General features: G+C 35.3%; 3 protein-coding genes across 3 annotated transcripts; all 3 read right to left on the minus strand.

The window, feature by feature from the left end:
* Positions 1-4132: 4132 nt before the first annotated feature.
* On the minus strand, positions 4133-5110 carry LOC119818789 (olfactory receptor 10AG1-like). The gene has a single exon (XM_038336565.1). The coding sequence runs from the start codon at positions 5108-5110 to the stop codon at positions 4133-4135; it is 978 nt and encodes a 325-aa protein (XP_038192493.1).
* Positions 5111-13042: 7932 nt separating this feature from the next.
* On the minus strand, positions 13043-13996 carry LOC119818790 (olfactory receptor 10AG1-like). Its single transcript, XM_038336567.1, has one exon. It carries the CDS (start codon positions 13985-13987, stop codon positions 13043-13045), a length of 945 nt encoding a protein of 314 aa, XP_038192495.1. The 5' UTR covers positions 13988-13996.
* Positions 13997-20283: 6287 nt separating this feature from the next.
* LOC119819346 (olfactory receptor 10AG1-like) lies at positions 20284-21177 on the minus strand. The gene has a single exon (XM_038337512.1). The coding sequence runs from the start codon at positions 21175-21177 to the stop codon at positions 20284-20286; it is 894 nt and encodes a 297-aa protein (XP_038193440.1).
* Positions 21178-21423: the final 246 nt, after the last annotated feature.

The following is a 21423-nucleotide window of genomic DNA, read 5'->3' on the forward strand; positions in this document are numbered from 1 at the left end:
GCAGTAATTTCAACTGCCATGAAGGAGGCTGCAGCAGTGACATATACCCATGGCCTTGATCTCATAAATCCACCTGCTTTTGTTTCCTTAGTATTGGGTCTAAAGGCAATAACCACCTCTGCCCAGCTAATAACTTCTTAACAAACAAGGATAGATTCATACACAAAATGAACCTCCTTGATAATAACACTGACAGAAACACCTACACATCTTTACTAGGTGAGGGATGAGAACAAGCTGTTGATTAAAGTGTGACTACAAATCATTTGCCAGCACTGGTTGAGGTTTCTATTGTTCTTTTTCTTACATGAATATAAAACTGTCAGTAGTTAATTTTTTTCATTTACATTTATCAATCTAATGGTTATGTACAAGTCTTATTTTATTTTATTTCTATTGGGGATAAATCCACTAAACCTCCCATGGTTCAGAAGGACCACAATAGCAGGCAAAAATCTGACTAATAGTGTATGAGGATAAAATAAAAATAAATTGACTCAGGTAAATCTTTTTTGTCATGCCATGTTATTCTTTCTCTGGCCACTCTAATTCCCACTAGGTATTTCTCACAGTTCTAGCAATCCCAAATGGTCTTCAGTTTATACACAGACAGTTAAGAAGCATGTATTTCACAGAATCACGCCGACTGGTGGATCTGGCAAGAAGACACCTTGCATCACAGAACGTGCATGACTGTGAAACTCGTTGGCAGATACTGGAAGGATTAATTAAGATATGATACAAAAATTCTAAGAAGAAGTTTTTCTTTACTACCCACATTTTTAAGTGTAATTAGAAGTTTATGGTTAATAATTGCAGAAAAACACAACAGTGCTTTTGCATTTTCTGAACACTTGCTTCCTTCCCTGGCTGCTGGGAACACAGTGTTGGTAACCACAGCAACCTGGGGGTTTGCAACTAAGGTGAGGTGCTTGACTTCCATCAGCATCTAGCTGGCTGAGTTAAAATGAGTCTAAAGACATAAAGAGTTAATTTCCTGGGCTATGATCATATTTTAATTGAAATCAAGGTGAAGGGTAAATACTGAATACTAGTAACTTGCTAGGTTAGAGCAAAAGACCAGTAGATTATACCTTCCTAGTTTGCTGACAGAGGGGCCACCCAGATTCTCTCTCTCTCTCTCTCTCTCTCTCTCTCTCTCTCTCTCTCTCTCTGTATATATATATATATATATATATATATATATATATATATATATGTATGTATCATCCTCAGTGGATGCTGCTTAGTATTCTTTTCTTTGTGGAAGTCCTTTCATAGGGTATGTGTGTTGGACTAGTTTTATGTAGATTTGTATATGACAGCAAAGGTTTAGTCAAGTGAATGCTTTCACACCATTGCTTCATGGTATGGGAAAAGTTATTCAGTTGCCCATAAAAGAAAAGTCAAGTTTAAAGAATGATTTATACACTCCTGGGACATTATGGAAGAAAGAAACATCATAATATTACAAGAATTTTACAGAATTGACAGTTACTTGTCAAACAATCAGGTGTTCCCTGAATTCTGCATTGGGGTTCTCAACCAGATCATATTCCTGTCTATTGGCCTGTTAGCTGTAATTTTGCTGTAGAGACTTCTGGGTTCACCACATATTTCCATATTGCTTATTATTACTGGGATAATTATTTTTTGTTTTTTGAAGTATAAAATAATTTATTGACTGATTTACATTTAAAAAATTATTGTCTAACATACATTATTTCCCACCATGAGACTATAACTGTACATTTAAGCATTTTTTGTATTATTTGAAAAAAAATTGACTTTCTCCTGAAATACACACTCATGGTCTAGCCTTGAATGTCCTAGAAACTTTTGTCCTTTTATTCTTATTCTTGAATGTGTGTCTTCTAGTGTGTGTGTGTGTGTGTGTGTGTGTGTGTGTGTGTGTGTGTTTGTCTCTCTGTGTTTGTGTGCAGAAGTGTATGGCAGATGAAATTGTTTGCATGTGTTTGTGCCAGAGATTAACACTGAATAAAGCCATCAGTCATGCTTCACCTCATTGCTTGTTTTCCCTTTTATTGAAAGCATACTATGTTCTAACATTCCTTATCCTGATTATGGTTCAATACTCTAATCTTTCAATATTATCTCCAACTCATATCCCATAAAGATCCAGTCCATTTATTTCTCTCATTACAAAGCAAACAGGCTTAGAAATGATATGAATAAAATATAATCTAATAATATAAAAAACCTAGCACATTAGAGTTGGTCAAGACAAACAGAAGAAAAGAGCCCAAATGAAGGCACAGAAACAGAGACTTACTCACTCAAACAATTGGAAATCCTATGACAATATTAAACTGGAAGCTGTAATGCATACAAAATGAACCTGGTACAAACCCATGCAGGTCCCATGCATGCTGACTTAGTCTCTGTGAGTTCATTTGAGCTTTCATCATGTTCATTGAGGGGCCTTGTTTGCGTGGTGTCTTCCATGTCCTCCGGCTCTTAAACTCTTTCTGACCTCTCTTCTATTGGGTTTTACCTTGACTTTATTTGAAACAATCGTAATTTTCTAGTAAAAATTTATTTTATTCTTATGCAGTTTTATTTGGAAAATGGCTTATGTGACATATTTAACTCTTTTAAGTTTAAACATTCACTTTGAATGATAACTTAGAGGAAAGAACAACTTTGAATTAACAGTTGAAATCACTATTATTATCCATTCTTATATATATATAAACATACTATCATGAATGAAGAAGAATATTAGTGCACATTAATGTAGGAAGTCAAAATAAAAGTTTATGATTAAATATAAGAGAAATTATGCAAAAGATATGAATCTGTAACTAATACTTTAAATTTCATGCAAGAATCTTAAGGTGCTTACGATATCTTTCTCAGCATTCACACTATTCATAAAGATCATGAAAACCAGGATATATAAAAAGAAAGAAACATATTTCTCCTTGAAGAATGTTTATGTTTTATTTGTCAACATAAACAAACGCAGAATTCTAACATGTAATGAGGTAGGGCAGAGATTTTTGACTTGTCCAGTCACTGCATGAGGTAACAAAATTACTCTCTGTCCCTCTCTCTATTTCTGTCTGTCTGTCTGTGTTTGTATTTCTGTCTCTTCTTTTTTCTCTCCATATATATTTACATATATATGTATTTTTATGCACATAGGCATATATACATGCATACATTTATGTGGGTACGGATACATACACGTGTGTATACACTTATTTTGTTTCTCTTATATTTACATATATATGTATTTTTATGCACGTAGGCACATATACATGCATACATTTATGTGGGTATGGATACATACACGTGTGTGTACACTTATTTTGTGACATAACTGATATTTAGTATCTAAACAATGCTTTTCACTTGGTTATTTTCATCAAAAATATTTGGCAACTTACATTTCTAAACAGATAGCTAAAGCAACACCTGAATTTTAAAAACAACTGAATATTCTAAGAGAAATTTAAAATATGGGACAGTAAGATCGGTAGCAGACATACAGTTCTGAAATTATATTAACTAGGGAAAAATGGAGAACAAACAGATTAGAGGCAGATCAAAAGTGCCATCTATTTTCATAAACAAATTTTTCTAGAAAAACATATTGAAAATATGATCAACATTAGTTGTTATGGGAACCAAATCAATACAAAAATCCACAAAACACAAATGTTAAAGTTTAGGAAACAGACACAGGGAGCATTGTGTTAAGAAAAATCACAGATTAGGGACACCTAAGCACAAATGGAGGAAGGCAACAACTGCAAAAAATTGAAGAACGTTATCAGCCATGACAAATGCAAACTGAAGAATAGAGGAAAACAAGCCTAAGGAGGACTAAAAAGTATATATACAAAGTTCATATTAGCAAATAACCCCAAAACATGGTGGTAACTTACCTGTTATACATTGAGCTACATAAGTCGCCTGGAAAAACAATAGTTAGCAATAAGAGCATTAATCGATCTCAAAATTTATATTTTCACAATGAGTTAATTCATTTATACTGGTTTTGCTCATCACAATAAGCTCTATGTACCAAGTGTCTTTTTAAACATGGTTAACATTTGTTAACCACGAAACAGACTTTCAACATGGTGTATGCGTCTGTATTTTCCTATATTAAACTTTTCCACCACGTCAGTAACTTAATCTGCAGTTTTTTCAGTGCCATCATGATGTCCTTGTTCCTCAGAGTGTATATAACAGGATTCAAAGCTGGGATTAGAATAGTGTAGAAAAGAGACAGCAGTTTCCCCATTCCTTCTGACTGATTTGATTTAGGTTGTAAATAAGTGATGCTAGCTGTTCCATAGAACAAGATTACAACTATCAGGTGAGAAGAGCAGGTGGAAAAAGCCTTGGCCCTCCCTGTGGATGAAGACAGCTTCATAATGTTGCAGATAATCTTGACATAGGAGACAAGGATCAGAAGAAAGGGAACCATGACAAACAACACTGCAACAACATAGACTGCTACTGTAATCACAGAAGTGTCCCCGCAAGCAAGCTTGAGTAGTGGGGGGATGTCACAGAAGAAGTGATCAATTTTGTTAGAAGCACAAAAGTGCAAAGAGAATATCTGGTAGGTCTGTCCAATTTCTACTGGAATCCCACTGATCCAGGAGGTGGCTACCAGCTGCCAGCACACCTTATCCTTCATGAGTAAAGAATATTGTAGAGGCTTGCAAATAGCCACATAGCGGTCATAGGCCATAGCTGCCAGCAAGAGGCACTCTGTGCCTCCCAACATAAGGACAAAGTACATTTGTGTTGCACAGGAAAGCAGAGAAATGTTTCCTTTTCGGGTGTAAAGATCCATAAGCATTCTTGGGATAGTGGCTGTTACATAACAAACTTCCAAAAAGGAAAAGTTGCTAAGGAAAAAATACATAGGGTTCTGGAGAGCAGGGTCAGTTTTTGCTAACATTATTATAATGCTGTTGCTCATCAGAATTTCCAGATACATGAACAAAAATATCATAAACAATGTCCACTGTAGCCTAGGAACATCAGAAAACCCCAGAAGAATGAATTCTATCAGTGTAGAGACATTCGATGTTTCTGTTTTAAATTGATCTTCACCTGCAGGCATGTTAAATATGAAGTAGTCAATTCAATCCTATTATGAACTGCACTGAATTATAAAAATAACTGAGTCATATGCATATATTTCATATTATATTTTAAATCCCAGCTCATCTTACTCTGACTATGATAGTTGATACTTCAAAAACAAATATTTTGCTGAAAACAATTGAATACATGTATCTCTATTACATCTTTGTTCCCTACACAGATTTTTTTTCTTGAAAATTTTTGTGGCTCTTCATTCAAAATGAGTTAAATCTTCCTTTTAACATTTTAATTAGAGTCAAATTTCTAAAATTAATACTTTCTGATGAAGAAACTGTTTGTTATGACTGCTTTTTATCTTTATCCTCTCAAATATTCAGGTATGAAAACCTCAGCCTCAGTTTTCTGCTCAGGAAATTTTTAAACTCACATCTCTGATCTAGTATGCGAAATATACTAATTCTGACAGACTTGATGCTCAGAGTTATAGCATTTTCCCACTGAAAGGAGTGCATAGGTTCAACTGACATGTAAATAAACAAAAACCTGATATATCTTATATCATTAACTTTAACAATGAGTAGAAGCTATTGCTCACACCATGCTTTGTACTGCTCTTCTTAATGTAGAAGTCATTTTCTCTATGATTTTCTAAGAAATTCTGAGAATCTCATTTGTATTTTTCTTTTTTATGAGCTGTATTTTACCTTTATATTGAGAACATTAATTTCTACCCTAAATCCATATACCAGTAAATAGATTTCAGTAGGCAAAAACTTCTCATACTTTTTTACTTTCGTTGGTACTATATTGAAAACAAATTCAAATACATTAATAAAACTATTATTGTCACTAATATTATTTAAAATAAATATTATTTCTTTTCGGCTAGGTAAAATGAACCAATACAGGAACTGTAGTAAATAATTAGCTTGTTTAGATGAGATGATATTATCAGAATTTCATGGTTTTTCCTTCAATGACTTGATTTTTAAGTTTAAAGATATCCTAAATTATATACTTTAGCAGCAAAATTATTTATTACCATGATTTAACTTCATCAAATTGCATTAGAAATTGAAGTGTCTGTAAACTATGTCTTATCAAACACTTCTCCTGAAATCACTCTGCCAGCAAAAGTAAATAGCTGGACATTCAGTACTCTAAAGTGAAACATGTGCTCTACCCCTGGGGACCACCTGGCCTCATGTGTGAATAGGATTTCTAGTAGACCATCAGGTGGTAATTATTCTTGTTCTATTTCAGAGCCATGATTTCTGAATGGACCCATCTTTGTTGTAAGCCCTTGTTGGCATAGATGACTCTTGTGATTTGTAGAAGTCAAGTACTAATAAGTGCTTAGTTTTACTTTAGGGGAAGATGTGAACTATTTCCAGGTGTTGCAGCTGAGGACCTCGCACAGACATGGCTTTGCTTGTGTTTCTCCTGGCTCACAAACCCAGGCCATCCTCACCTAAAGGACAATGAGCCTACGTTTTCCCTGGGCTCTTTGTCTTGCATATTTAGAGTAGTAGAACCCTTTTCAGCAGTGCAGTTTGTATTCCTAAATCAACTTTTAAGAAATTATAGGCAAAAAACATTAACAATCAGCATGAATTTTCATCAGAATTTAGGCAAATGTTTGTGGGTCACACCTTACACAATGATCTTAAAGGTACAGTCACATTTACAATCATCCAATTGCATTTTATGGCAGCTTTAGAACACTTTTCTCAAATCTCATTTTCATTGTGTTCTGAATCCTGAATCCTTTTACAATAGCATTACTGTCATTCGCTGTACCTCTGCATACATTATAAATGGGATATATCTTGGTCTGTTTTATATCTTAACACTAAAATACCAAGTAAATATTTTGTGATTGACTAAAATATCATAATAACATGAAGCATCTCAGAAACTATAACATTGTCTTTCCAACAATTTCCAAAAAGATAATCTTACACTCATAATGAAGTGCACTTTTGTTGTTGCTATAGGCCAAGCCAGTTTCTTTATTCATTAACCAATAAAAGAAACACAGAGACAGAAAGACCTCCCACACCATTGTTGCCAGAGGAAAGCAATGACCTACGTAGAAAAGTGATATTTTCATTATCTTTTTGAAACCAGTACTTTATTTCAGTTCTATTTTCTCTATATCTTACTAATCCCATAATTAGTTATAATTATTTCATTTCAATTGTTCATCATTATTGTTTTAACCTGTAGAATGTAAACTTATTAAAAATGTCAGTAAAATTTGTAAGATCAAATATTTCTTGGTCTCAAATTCAGGATACGGTATTTCAGAGTGTTCTTGTAGAAATTTCCAGAACATTCTATTATCAAAATTCCCACTATGCTCCACATAGATGAGTGATGTTAGAAATTCCTCTTTTGTGTATCTGTATTATTTCTACTTACACATACCTTTGTTTTAATGTAATAATATTTAATATGGATTCTAATTAATGGGGACAGGGTTCATTGGAAAAATGCCTTGTCCCCTGAGTGTGAAGGACAGAGCTGTACTCATGGCAGTAAGTCCCAGTTGAGGTGACAGGCTGCCTGTGGCCCAAGTGCTGGAGAGTTAAAGAAAATGCATACTGGGAAAACTGGTTTGGTAGACAAGCTGAATCAATTAACTCCAGATACTGTGATGATCTTGCCTCACAAATAAAGTACTGAGTGATGGAGCAAAACACCTGAAAATCATAGAATACTCCAAACATAAAGGCATACCAATTTATGTGCCAAATGCATGCAGACTTGTAGGTGCAAACAAAACAAGCATATACAACACTGCAAAAGGTTTTTAAAGAACTATTTGTAACTGAAAATCTAAATGGTGAGAGATAAAAGTAAATTGTCTGTGATTCATGATCAAAAAAGTATTTTAAACTTTGGATCACTTTGAATATCTTATGGTATATATGCCTTGCATATAGCGTTGAATTTCATGTCTATGGAATATTTTAGGCACATCTGCCTCTCTTATCTTGACATCCTCATTACTTCCCTCTGGAAATGTGATATGAGAATCATTCTGAATCATTCTCTTTCTTTGTGTGTGTGTGTGTGTGTGTGTGTGATTTTTATTATACTCATAAAAATTCAAAATCCTCCAGGCAAAGAATAAGTATAATTTTTATGCAACACACACACACATACACATACACAAATAGTATATATATATATATATTTTTTTTCTTTACACAGGTATATATTGATAAGGAATGAGGATAATTCTATCATTTGGTAGCTATGAATTACAGATGTCTTAGAAACTCTATGATATATTTATTTAGAACAATTTAGCATAGACCCAGAAGTATTATTTGGAGAGTTTACAGCTGTTCAATTTTCAGCTTTATTAGGATTCTCTATACTGTGTTCCATAATGAAGGCACATTTTATTCTCAATAACTCTCTATAAATGCTCTCTTTATCCACATATGCAACAGAGTATATGGCTACAGTTTTATTATTGCTATTTTCTTCTTTCTTCTTTTATTTTATGACAGATTCTCTGACTGGGATGAGTTGGAGTTTCACTGTAGTTTTGGTTTTCTTTTTTGCTAATGGCTAAGAAGATAGAATTTCTTTTTATTTGTATCATATTTGACTTGCTGTAAAAAGAAAAAGCTTTGTTACAATATACAACTGCATTTATTAAGGTGTAGCCTAAATGAGCCTGTGACCTACAGATATCGTCAAAGCAAAGATTAATAGCTGTTACTAAAGCCAAGCCTGCCCATAGACTTTTAACTGGAGGGGGACCTCATGATTCTTGTCGAAGTCAATATAGAATTGTTCTCAAGATGTGCAGACAGTCATTGGTGCTGTGAGTCTCTATGTGCAACAGTCATGTCATATGAGAAGACAGCATTTCAATAACTCTTACCTTACCATAGTTAGGGATGTTATTGTTGTGGAGAGTCACCACAACATCCATCCATCCATGGTGGTTTACATTTCAGAGTTTCAGTCCATTAACACCAAGGTGAGAAGCTTGGCAGCAAGCAGGCAAATGTGTTGCTGGAGAAGAAGCTGGGAGTCCTACATCTTCCAGGTAACAGGAAGCTGACTTTACCTAAAAGTATTAGGAAGTATCCTGAATATAGGAAGCCTCAAAACTTTCCAACACAGTGACAAACTTCCTCCAAAAAGGTTAAACCAAATCCAGCAAAGCCATATATTCTGATGATGTCACTTTCTGTGAGATTACGTGGCAAATTACATTCAAACTGCCACAATCCACTCCCTGGCCTCATAATCTTGTAACACTTTCATAACAAATATACACTTCATCCATCTTCAAAAGTCTCTGTAGTCTATCAGAGACTCACCAATGTTTTAAAATCCAAAGTTCAAAGTCTCTCCCAATATTTATTCAGCCTCTTAACTGTAACCCCATGCAAAAGTAAAAATCAAAACGCAAATTAAGTACTTCCAACATCCAGTTGCATAGGATATATATTTATTACCATTCAAAAATGCAGGGAAGGGACAATAGGAAGGAGATACTGGACCATAGCAAGACTGAATGTAGAGAGGAGGCAAGCAGGCTTGCTTTTCGTCCCACCCAGCTCCCGGCTGCCTGGCTAGCTTAGCCCCAGAAATAACAACACACAAATTTTATTCATTCAAACACTGCCTGGCCCATTAGTTTCAGCCTCTTATTAGCTAATTCTCACATCTTGCCATATTTAATAATCTGTATAACACCATGAGTGGTGTCTTACTGGGAAAGATTCAGCATGTCTGACCTGGCGACTGGCTCCATCATGTCTGACCCAGAGAGGAGAGGCATGACGATTGCCCAAGGCATCTGCCTCACTCCCAGCATCCTGTTCTGTCTACTCCACCCACCTAAGGGCTGGCCTATCAAATGGGCCAAGGCAGTTTCTTTATTAACCAATGAAATCAACTCAAACAGAAGACTCTCCCACATCAACTGAAAACCAGCTGGGCAAATTTCAAACTCTACATCTCTGTTTCTAATGCCAAAACTCACTCCAGATCTCAACTCTGCTCAGGTTTGGTGATTGCAAACACTTTCTCTTCTTGGCATGGCTCCCCTCCCTTTTAGCAGCTCTCCTAGGCAGGTATCCCATTATCACATGACTCTTGTGTCTCTAACATCTTTGTTCTCCATCCAGGCTTCAACTTTGAAGCTTCACACAGTGGCAACTTTACTAGGCCTTCATTCAAGGGCAGTCATGACACATGCCTGACTTCAGCAGCTTTCTTGAAGCATGGGGGCAAATCCCCTAAGCTATTTCTTCCATCCTTAACCCTAAATCCAGAATCATGTGGCTGAAGGTGCTGAGCTCTGCTGCTTAAAGGGCCTGGAATATTTTCCCTTCATTCCATTAGATCTTATCTGCTTTCTGTTCTTCACTGCCTAAGCAAGATTCTCCTGAAACTTGTTCTGCAGACCAGACACTGCCCTCAAATTCAGAGATACACCAGCCTCGGTCTACCTAGTTTGGGGATAAAAGGTGTTCCCCAGCATATCCATCAGTAAGTTTTCCTTTAGTTCCCTTTCACAAGTTGGGATCTTATCTGGGTGGTATCTTGTCATTGTGAGCACTCCCTATATTCCATTTCTTAATCCATTTATCTCCTTGAACACATGACTTAGCTCCATTGTAGTTCCTGAAGCAATTTTCTCCTCAAAATTTACATTTTGTAATTTACTCTGCTCAGCTTGCTGCCTTTTATTACAAACTGTATTACAGCTGCCACTAATAACTACAGAGCAGTGTCTATACTAAGCTGTTTTAAGATTTCCTCTGCAAAACAAGTTAACCCAATACTACTCAATTTAGCTACAGACAGATTCTTCAGTCAAGGGCAAAAAGCAGTCATTTCTTCAAAAAAAAAAATCACAAAGCCAGTCTGTAGGTCACATAATATTATTCTTCTCTGTTGGGAGCAGTGAGACCCCAAATCCTGAATTTCTTGTAATCCCCTGATCTGAGAGCCTACAGCTGCCCTGAGCATGAGACCTTCAGGAGTTACTGATGGCAGGAGAGTGGTTTCTGGTGGGTTTGGCTGGAGCGTGGCTATAGCTATATATTCTGCCCCTGAACACAATAAAGGGGGCACTCTTGGGGAATTCAAGGATGACCCGTGTCACTGTCTCTGTGTCTGTGTGTCTGTGTATTTTAACCTCCAGCCCCCTTGCCCGAAGCTCGGTAACAGGGTAAAACCGAACAAGGCACCGAACGCAGACACGGGGGTGCCGTGCATGGCATTTGGAGGTCTCCACCAAGATTTTGGCACTTCTCTGAAACCTCTTGATTACCATAATAATTCATCAATTCAACTTCAGTAACACTGTTTTACATGCTCCTCCTTATGGCTCCTTTAACAGTGATTAAAGTATCTTGCTGCTTTCCTAACTCAAATGTTAAAGTATATATTACTCAAAGCAAAAACGTGAACAGGCCTATCACACCACCGCCGAAGTTTCCAATCACCAGCTTCTCTTTCAGTTAACATTTTATTGTTGTGAAAAGGCACCATGACCATGGTAACACTTATACAGGAAAATATTTAATTGAAACTGCAGATTACTGGTTCAGAGGTTCTGTCTATTCCCATCAAGGTGATGAACATGGTAGCAACGAGGCAGATGTGGTGCTGTAGGAGTAGCTGAGAGTCCTACATCTTGCAGACAAAAAGAAATTGTCTGAGACGTTGGAAAGTATCTTGAGCAAAGAAAGCCTTCTCCCTCAAGTGGTAGACTTCCTCCATACGTACTCCAACAAAACCATATCTTATTGTAGTGCCAATCCCAATTAGATTACGGGAGTCAACTAAATTCAAGCTACCAGACACTGGGTGAGGGAAGTTGATAAGAATTCATGCTGATATTGTACACTGGACACATCTTATTTAACAAGGAAATACAAAAGTACCCACAGACCAGTACTAGGGGCAGAAAAAAACATCCTATAACATCGTAAGAAAGCTTACAAGGAAATTTTATTTTAAATGTTTAATAAGCCCTTTGCAGAAGTTTATTTCTTATTCTCTATAAAGCTAAACTTTCACCTCCACCATGGTGTTACTGCACATATGAGACCTTTCCCTTTGGTTGCTAGTCTTTGTAGATCATGAGATTTAGATTTATAGATATTTCACATGAAAACACACTGATTAAGCTTACTGTATTCATACAGAGACTGTGATACACATTGCATTTTCTTCATGGTGAATGTGCATAAACATACCTGCTTAAAGTGTTGACAATAGATAAGAATTAAATACTCAGTTCTGTAAAAGACACCTATATACCAAATAAAGTTCTAGGAATATTAGAAAAAGAGACACAAAAGAAATAGAGAGTGACAGGAAGGGGAGAGTAGTTAGAATATACCAACAATTGAGCTTAACAAAGTAAAAGAGATTTTAAAGAAACAACTTCTGTTCTTCCCTTCACTGAGCCTGAATGAAATGGGCCCCATAGAATATAAGTTATTAAAATGAAGAGGAAACTTCCTCTACCTACAGAAATCTTATCTGCTAGCAAATTCAGTGAGAGCAGGAGTCAATGCTCTCAGCTGATTAGGCACAATATATTCAAACATGTGGTCACACAGAGGGCCTCAATTATCTTTGTAGTTTATGAAAGAAAATAAAAAGTCATATATGTGGGGAAGGATTAGGAAGGAGGAATTGAGTTTTGAGAGGAATAGGGAATGTATTACACATGTAGAAAAAAAAATCAAAGAACAATTTTAATTAAAATGTCTCATAAGCATACAACATTAACAATACAACATAGTGTATGTCTATAGAAAATAATGGTATACTAATTTTTAAAAGTAACAAAGAGAGGTAAAAACAGTAATTAACTCAAAGTACAAATACAGATATAACAGTCTATGGTAGAACTGTGGTTGCACATTCATTCACTGTACATAAGTCCATTGTACTATGCTCTAAGCAATAATCTTCTCAGCGCTGCAATCACTTCTTTGTTCCTAAGGCTGTATATCATGGGGTTGAATATGGGGGTCACAATGGTGTAAAAAAGAGAGAGGAGTTTGTCACTTAATGCAGAATGTGTTGACTTTGGCATTAAGTAGGTAATGGATGCAGAGACATAAAACAAAATCACCACCACCAGATGGGAAGAACATGTGGAGAAGGCTTTTGCCCGTCCTTGAGCAGTGGGCAACCTAAGGATGGTTGCAATAATTTTGCTGTATGAGGTCAATATTAATATAAAAGGGATTGCAGCAAGCAAGATAGCCACTACATAGATATACAGCTCATTAACAGAGGTATCTCCACAGGCCAGCTTAATTACAGGGGGTATGTCACAGAAGAAGTGGTCTATCTTGTTAGATTTACAGAAATGTAGAGAGAATATCTGACAGGTTTGCCCTAACTGGAAAGGCATGCCACCAAGCCAGGAGCCCACTGCCAGCTGTGTGCATTTTGTCTGGTTCATGACCAGAGGATAGTGCAGAGGGTTGCAGATAGCTACATAACGGTCATAGGACATCACAGCAAGGAGTATACTGTCGGTAGCTGCCAACAATAAAAATAAACACATTTGTGTGGCACAGGCCAGAAGAGAAATGGTTTTGTCCTGGGTCCAAATGCTATACAGAACCCTAGGGAGAGTGACTGATACATAACAGATTTCCAGAAAAGAAAAATTTGTCAGGAAAAAATACATGGGTTTGTGTAGTGTAGGATCTATTCTGGTTATCAAAATTATGAAGCTGTTTCCAATTATGATAGTCACATACATTATGGAGAACATCCCAAATAGAAAGCCCTGGAGGTTGGGAAGGTCAGAGAATCCCAGGAGGAGAAACTGTGTCACTGTGGAAGTATTGTCCTCTTCCTTGATGCCTGAGTGTTTCATCTCTAGAGATGATTCAACAAGTACACTTCTTATCCTTAGCTGTGCTATATAATGCTGAAACTGATGTCTTCACATTTGGATATTGGCATGTTCTCAGTTCTGCTTGGAAATATATATGCCTATATAGATATGTTCATGTAAATATATTTGCACATATGTATATAAGTGTTTATCAAGATATATACATAGAAATAGTCTTTATTCACTTAAAAGTTATCTAGAGAAAAATTTATCCTATGTTTTCTAGACTCCTTTTCACCCAATAATTCTGTATATACACAATTCCATATACTGCAAATTTAATTAAAAATTAATGATAAGGTGAGAACTACATTTGATGAGATTTTATTTTGTATTTAAAATTTTTGAAAGTTTGGTGTAAAAGTCTATCAGAATTCATATTCTTTATACTTATGGATATTTTTTAAACTATTTGTAAATCAAAGATATATTAATTAAAGCTTTTTTCAAATAGTGCATACTCTGTAGTTTCATTTGATTGTGGTGCGACAGCTGAAGCCATACCTTTATGAATTCTAGACGAGCTGTCTAACCCCAAGTTATTCCTCAGCTCCTGTATCCAAGTTATAGACACCAATTGCTAAAACAAACTGGCTCTAATCACTTAACATTTTTCTCTGTGTTTCTGTCTCTGCCTTTCTGTCTCTCTCTTGTCTTTGTGTGTAGGTGAGTCGGTAGAGAACCTTTAGACTCTCATTTTTATACTAAAAAAGAAATTCAGTAGAAATTTCAAGTAACTATAAGCATTTAATTTTAATTAATATTTTGTAATTATTAGCTGCTATCACCTTTGAAACAATGATTTTTTTAATGTAGATATTGTGGTATTAATTAAAATCCTTAATATAGATTGTATTAAGTTTTATTAATGAACTTTAGAACTTTAAATTAATATTAAAAATCAATACAGACTTTTCTGCATCTACTGAGATAAGCATGTGATTTTTTATTTAAGCCCATTATGGTGATTATATTTCAAAAAATTAAAAAATTATATAAAAATGTATATGTGTATCTTTATATAATTGTCTTAATTCTGAAGAGTTTTCTAATGAAAATATGCTAATATTTCTATAACAGTTTCAGATTCACTTCTGTAAGATCTTAACAATCTGCCACCAGGAGCTAAGCTATTTCAATCACTGTAGGTGTCAACCGCTGCCAATGATCCTCAATGAGTATTTTCATTATCTGTTTTTGATAGGTGTAATTTTAGAATATATGTTCCCTAAATGTTATATTGTTGAAACATTTAAACATCTACTTAACATAAAATAATGAAGTAACACAACTTAGCACATACTATGTTGATAACCATGATCCTCAGTGTATTATTCTCCCATGTTCCATAGGACAATATATGCTGTTTATTTGGATCTTATATCACCAAATGTCAGGACAGTCATGAAAAGCTTAGCAAAAATGGTTTCTAAAGCTTAACCAAAATAAATGATTTATTTTTTCTTTTAATTTACTTTGTGTAAATTTATCCAATGTTGATATTATGAATATAAAAATATAAAAACACAAATTTGTTGTCTGTTAAACATAGTCTATGCTGTTTAGAATTAAGTAAATTGTTATTCTTACCTTGATTTATTGACATACAATAGTAAAATTATAAAGAGGTTTCTTTTTCTAAAGTCAAGAGTTTTCTTTATTTAAAACAGAGGTCAAATACCTTCCTAAATATATTCTCCTGACATAGCATACTACTCTATTTTAAAAAGAATGTTTTCTACCCTGGGGACAGCTACTTTCCCAAGTTAATTTTGAGTTGTAGAGAGCTCCTTTCTCCTGTCATTTATGATTTTAGTATAACAAGAACCACAAATTGAATATCTATCTATCTATATGTATATATATATATATATATATATATATACACACACACACACACACACACATACAGATAGATAGATAGATAGATAGATAGAGAGAGAGAGAGAGTCAATGTTTGTTTTTGTTATTATTAAGAAATATTACAAAAGAAAATATTTTAAATTTGTAGCTATGCTTTTTTTGTAGCACTGAAGAATAAAACTTAGGCTTTCTGTTGCTCACCTTCCTGGACTTAGGGGGAGCTGGGAGGACCTTGGACTTAACATAGTGAAGGGAACCCTGAGGGCTCTTTGTCTTTGGAGAGGGGTGGAGTGGAGGTATGGGTGGAAGGGAGGGGAGGGAAGGGGGAGGAGGAGGGGAGGAGATGGAAATTTTTTATAAAAAAATAAAGAATTAAAAAAAGAAGTATTTAACCACTGAATCAAATTTTTAGCTCTGTTATTTATTGAGGTAAGGGAACGCTAGCTGACAAAAAAATTGCTGTGATCAACCTACCTATGATTTTATTTGTCTGAAATCAGTGGTTTCTGACACATACCTAAGTGTAACTTCATTTTATATACAGTAATACAGTTGAACAAGAATGAAAGTATACACTTTCTAAAAGTAAATTGAAAGGTACCTTTTGACACCACAGATCCAACAACATTTTGATGTCACATATATATATATATATATATATATATATATATCTGATTAAAAAATATATTGCCAAGTATGGGCACATTTTTTCATTTGATAAATTCATTAATTAACTCATAAATCTATCCATGTTCCATTATAAACTATTTGAACCAGGAAGATAGATAGATAGATAGATAGATAGATAGATAGATAGATAGATAGATAGATGATAGATAGATAGATAGATAGATAGATAGATAGATAGATAGACAGATCTCTCTATATATAATTTCAAATAACAATAACACATTGAAAACTAGTTGCAAATCTACATCAACTGGCAGGATAGACTTCCTGGACTACCATTGATGGACTAGATTTCTCAAGATTTAACAACAATTGCATTCAGGTGTTACAATCTAGAAGTCCAACTATTCATTCTTTGAGTTCCCCATCAATGATATCCATTTTTAACCCTAAATTCATATGCACAATTTTGATCAAAACCACAAAAAATGTATTAAAACAGATTAACTCACATTCACAGACAAAATAGAAGAAAATATTAAATGAATGTGAGAATCTGTATTTACAGAAAGTTAAGACTGTGAATAGAGAATTTTTGACAAAGATTATACATTGTCATTGAGGCTACAAGCTGATATTTTTCCCAGTATTCGAAGATTATGTATTAGTTTGCCAATCTTAAATAATACAATTTCTATCAACGTGGTTAAATTCTAGATATTTACTTACTGGTATTACTGTAAGTCATTTTGGTTTTTCATATGTTTATGTCACACCCTATTGGTGCTAAGCATCTCTGATGTCTTTTTTCTGTATATTACCTTAGTAAACTTTGATGCTATTTGCATCTTTTGTACAAAGATAAATAGCAATTAAGGCATGAATTCTAGAAATTATTTTTATTTTAAGTAAACAAGGCAAATGACACTTATAATTTTTAACAATCATTTCCAAAATTTTATAGCATTTACACAACCAGCACACATAATGTCTCAATGTCTAATTTGTCACATAATTGTGACATAATGTCACAATTTGACTAATTAAAGTTTGACTAACAAGGATAACAACAATAGACATGCTAAGGTTGTCTGAGAAATGTCCAGAATGCCTGAACTATGCCAGACAACTAAAGACAACCATAGACTGCTAAGAGCAAAAGAAAGAGTCATCTGTATTTACCAGACAGGAGAACACCAGTAGGTTATCCAATACCAAATGATCAGTCTTGAAAACAGAAACAAGTAACATCATACAGATTGAGCAGGTTGTATTTAAGAATATATATGTCTGCGTGTGTGTGTGTGTGATTGTAAGGAGGTCACTTGGTTGTTCTGGCCATTTAGACCGGAAATAATCACACAGAAACCATATTATTTAAATCACTGTTTGGCGCATTAGCTCTAGCTTCTTATTGGCTAAATCTTACATCTAAATTTAATCCATTTCCAGCATTTTACATTTAACCACAAGGCTCATGGCCTACCAGCAAGGCTGCAGCCTGTCTGTCTCCGGCGGCAGCTCCATGTCTTCTCTCTGACTCCACCCTTCTTTCTCCCAGAATTCAGTTTAGTTTTCCCTGCCTACTTCTATTATTTTGCCCTATCAGGCCATGCCAGTTTCCTTTACTAATTTACCAATCATATTTATAGCATACAAAGGGGAATCACACATAATATATGTCAAATATTAATGCTAAAGGAGATTGTGAACTTGAAAGAAATGTAGAAGGAGTATATGGAAGTCTCTAGAGGAAGGAAAGGGATTGAGGATTTGATATATTTATATTCAAAATAGAAATAAAATAAATATTTTTTTCTGGAAATAAAAGATCAACCTTTCCTTTAGTGTTATTTTACACTGATCACTCAATTCCCTTGAAATAATGTTTTAGGTAAAGTTGGTTTGAAATGTCTTTTTTTTTAGTTTTCTTTATTTAAAGTTTTTTAATTTTAATTCCATTTTGTTCATACAATTAACTTTTATAATTATTCTTCTCTCTCAACAACTCCCAGGTCCTTGCCACTCTCATACTTACCGCAATTTCATGCTCCCCCTGAAAAATATCAAAAAAATAAATAAACCATGGCGGCAGCTATAAAAAGCATTCTCTTCACTTCACTATGATGTACTATAATTGCTATGTCTCCATCTGCAAACTTTGTATCCTCTGCACTTTCCTGTGCTTTTTATAGCTGCCGCCATAAATGAGAAACACATTTGTGTGGCACAGTACAGAAGAGAAATGCTCTGTGATTGTTCCAAAGGCTACAGCCTAAGGAAAGAAGCTACAGAAGCCTAAAGAAAATGAATGATACATAAACGATATCCAAAAAAATGAAAATTTGCAAAATCTTCATCCTACAATTTGTCCTGCCTACAAGATGTATTGAGATTGCTGCCTAGCCCAGTAGCCATCTGAGAGGCTTTAGCCAGCAAGTATTAGAAACTGATGCAGAGACCTACAGCCAAATATTACACAGAATTCTGGGAATCCGGTGGAAGAGTGAGAGGTAAGATTTTAGGGCCAAGGGCATCACAAGAAAACTCACAGAATCAACTAACCCGGCCTCTTAGAATCTCACTGAGACTGAGTCAAAAAACGGAGTCTTCATGGGACTGACCAAGGACTTCTACATATTTGTAACAGTCTTGTAGCTTAGTCTCATGTGGAACTTCTAACAGTGGATGAAGGCGTGACATCTGACTCTGTTGCATGATTTTGAGGTTATTTTCTCTTACTGGCTTGATTTGCAGTATTAATAGGAAAGTAGGGGCCTAGTCTCAGTGAAACTTGATATGCCCTGGCTGATTGATAATTATGAGAAGAATGCCATTTTTTGAAGTCTAACAGGAAGGGGGAGGAGTAGGTGGGTACTGAAAAAAGGCAGGAGGAGGAGGTATTGGAGAAGACCATGTGCTGCGTACCGCGCCCCCCGTGTCTGTGCTCTGTGCGCTAGAACCCAGTTCGCGAGCTTCGGGCAAGGGACTGGAGGTTGAGAATACATACGTAGAGACAGACAGACATGCAGACCTTCAAACACTGATACCAAAAGCCCCAAGAATGCCCCCTTTATTGTGTTCAGGGACAGATTATATAGAGATAGCCACTCCCCAGCCAAACCCACCAGAAACCACTCTCCTGTCATCAGGAACTCCCGAAGGTTTCGTGCTCAGAGCAGCTGTAGGCACTCAGATCAGGGGATTACAAGAAATTCAGGATCTGGGGTCTCACTGCTCCCAACAAGGATGAAGGGAAACTGTGGTCAGGATATAACAACAATATTACCTACTTTTTATCTATCTATCGGTGTATCTTACCTATCAAGTATCTATCATCTATGTATCTATAATATATCCACCTATGATTAATCATTTATGTATCTATGTATTTCTATATATTTAACCTATGTACTTATTACCTATAATTTATGGATTTATGTATCTGTCTATCACCAGCTATCTATTGACATACAAATAATAATCAAAGAAAAAAGTCAATCATTTTGAGACAGAAATGTAACATGGGAGGGACTGGAGGAAGAGACATGGGAGAGTTTAGAAGGAGGAAAGGTAAATGGGAAATGATGTACAAATATTTTAAATAAAATATATTAAATTTAAAAGGTAAATATATGTGATAGCGAACATGTGAAAAGGAATCTACACAGTTGAAATATTTCTGATAAGTGTGGGAGAAGCTGTTCATTCACTTGTACATAAGACTATGGCTCGATATTTTAAGTAAAACTCTTCTGAGAGCTGCAGTCACATCCTTGTTCCTAAGACTGTATATCAGGAAGTTGAACATGGGGGTCACAATTGTGTAAAACAGAGAGTATCTTATCAGTTACTGGAGAACGAATTGACTTTGGCCAAAAGTAGTTAATGATTACTGAAACAAACATCAAAACCACCACCACCAGATGGGAAGAACACGTGGAGGAGGCCTTTGTCCGTCCTGTGGCTGTTGGCAGCTTCAGAATGGTGGCAGTGATTTTACTATAAGATGCAAGTATCAACATAAAAGGGAAAGCAACAAACCCCATAACCACTAAATAGACAGAAAACTCATTCATTGAAGTGTCCCCACAGGCAAGCTTCAGAATAGCTGGAATATCACAGAAAAAGTGGTTTATTCTATTAGATTGACAGAAATGTAAAGAGAAAACTAGACAAGTTTGTCCTATCTGGACTTGGATGCCACCGAGCCAAGAGCCAATGGCCATCTGAGTACACTTTGTTGGGTTCATGACCAGAGGATACTGCAGAGGGTTGCAGATGGCCACATAGCGGTCATAGGACATCGCGGCAAGTAGGAAACACTCAGTAGCTGCCAGAACTGTGAAGAAAAACAATTGAAGAGCACAGGCAAGAAGACAAATTCTTCTATCTTGAGTCCAAAGATTGTACAGAATCCTAGGAAGAGTGACAGATACATAAGAGATTTCCAGAAATGAAAAATTGGCCAGGAAAAAATACATGGGCTTCTTTAGTGCAGGGTCAATTCGGACTATGGCAATTATGAAGCTATTTCCTATTAAGATAATTACATACATTAGGGAGAACATCCAAAACAGAAATACTTGCACTTTGGGAAGTTCAGAAAACCCTAGAAAGAGAAACTGTGTCACTATAGTAGCATTATCTTCTGGTTTGTTTTCTATGTATTCCATCTGTGGGAAAATCAAACAATAAATGCATTTTATTATTTTATTATTTGTTATTGTCTATAATTTTATCTTCATGGTAAACAGTATCATACTCAATGCCTGAAACCCAGAGAAGAAGCTCTCAAAAATGTGGTAAACTATGTTATTGGTTACTTAACACATCTGTAAGGATTTTTATTTTCATTTTCACTTTTGCTTTTTGATTAGATGCTAATGTGTATATTAGTTATAGTATACAATAAGACATGC

The sequence above is a fragment of the Arvicola amphibius genome, chromosome 7, assembly GCF_903992535.2.
Source record: "Arvicola amphibius chromosome 7, mArvAmp1.2, whole genome shotgun sequence".
Taxonomy (NCBI): Eukaryota; Metazoa; Chordata; class Mammalia; order Rodentia; family Cricetidae; genus Arvicola; species Arvicola amphibius.

Bases quoted from the DNA above. Each gene is read 5' to 3' on its own strand.
- LOC119819346 (XM_038337512.1), bottom strand. From the start codon at position 21,177: ATGGAATACATAGAAAACAAACCAGAAGATAATGCTACTATAGTGACA.
- LOC119818790 (XM_038336567.1), bottom strand. From the start codon at position 13,987: ATGAAACACTCAGGCATCAAGGAAGAGGACAATACTTCCACAGTGACA.
- LOC119818789 (XM_038336565.1), bottom strand. From the start codon at position 5,110: ATGCCTGCAGGTGAAGATCAATTTAAAACAGAAACATCGAATGTCTCT.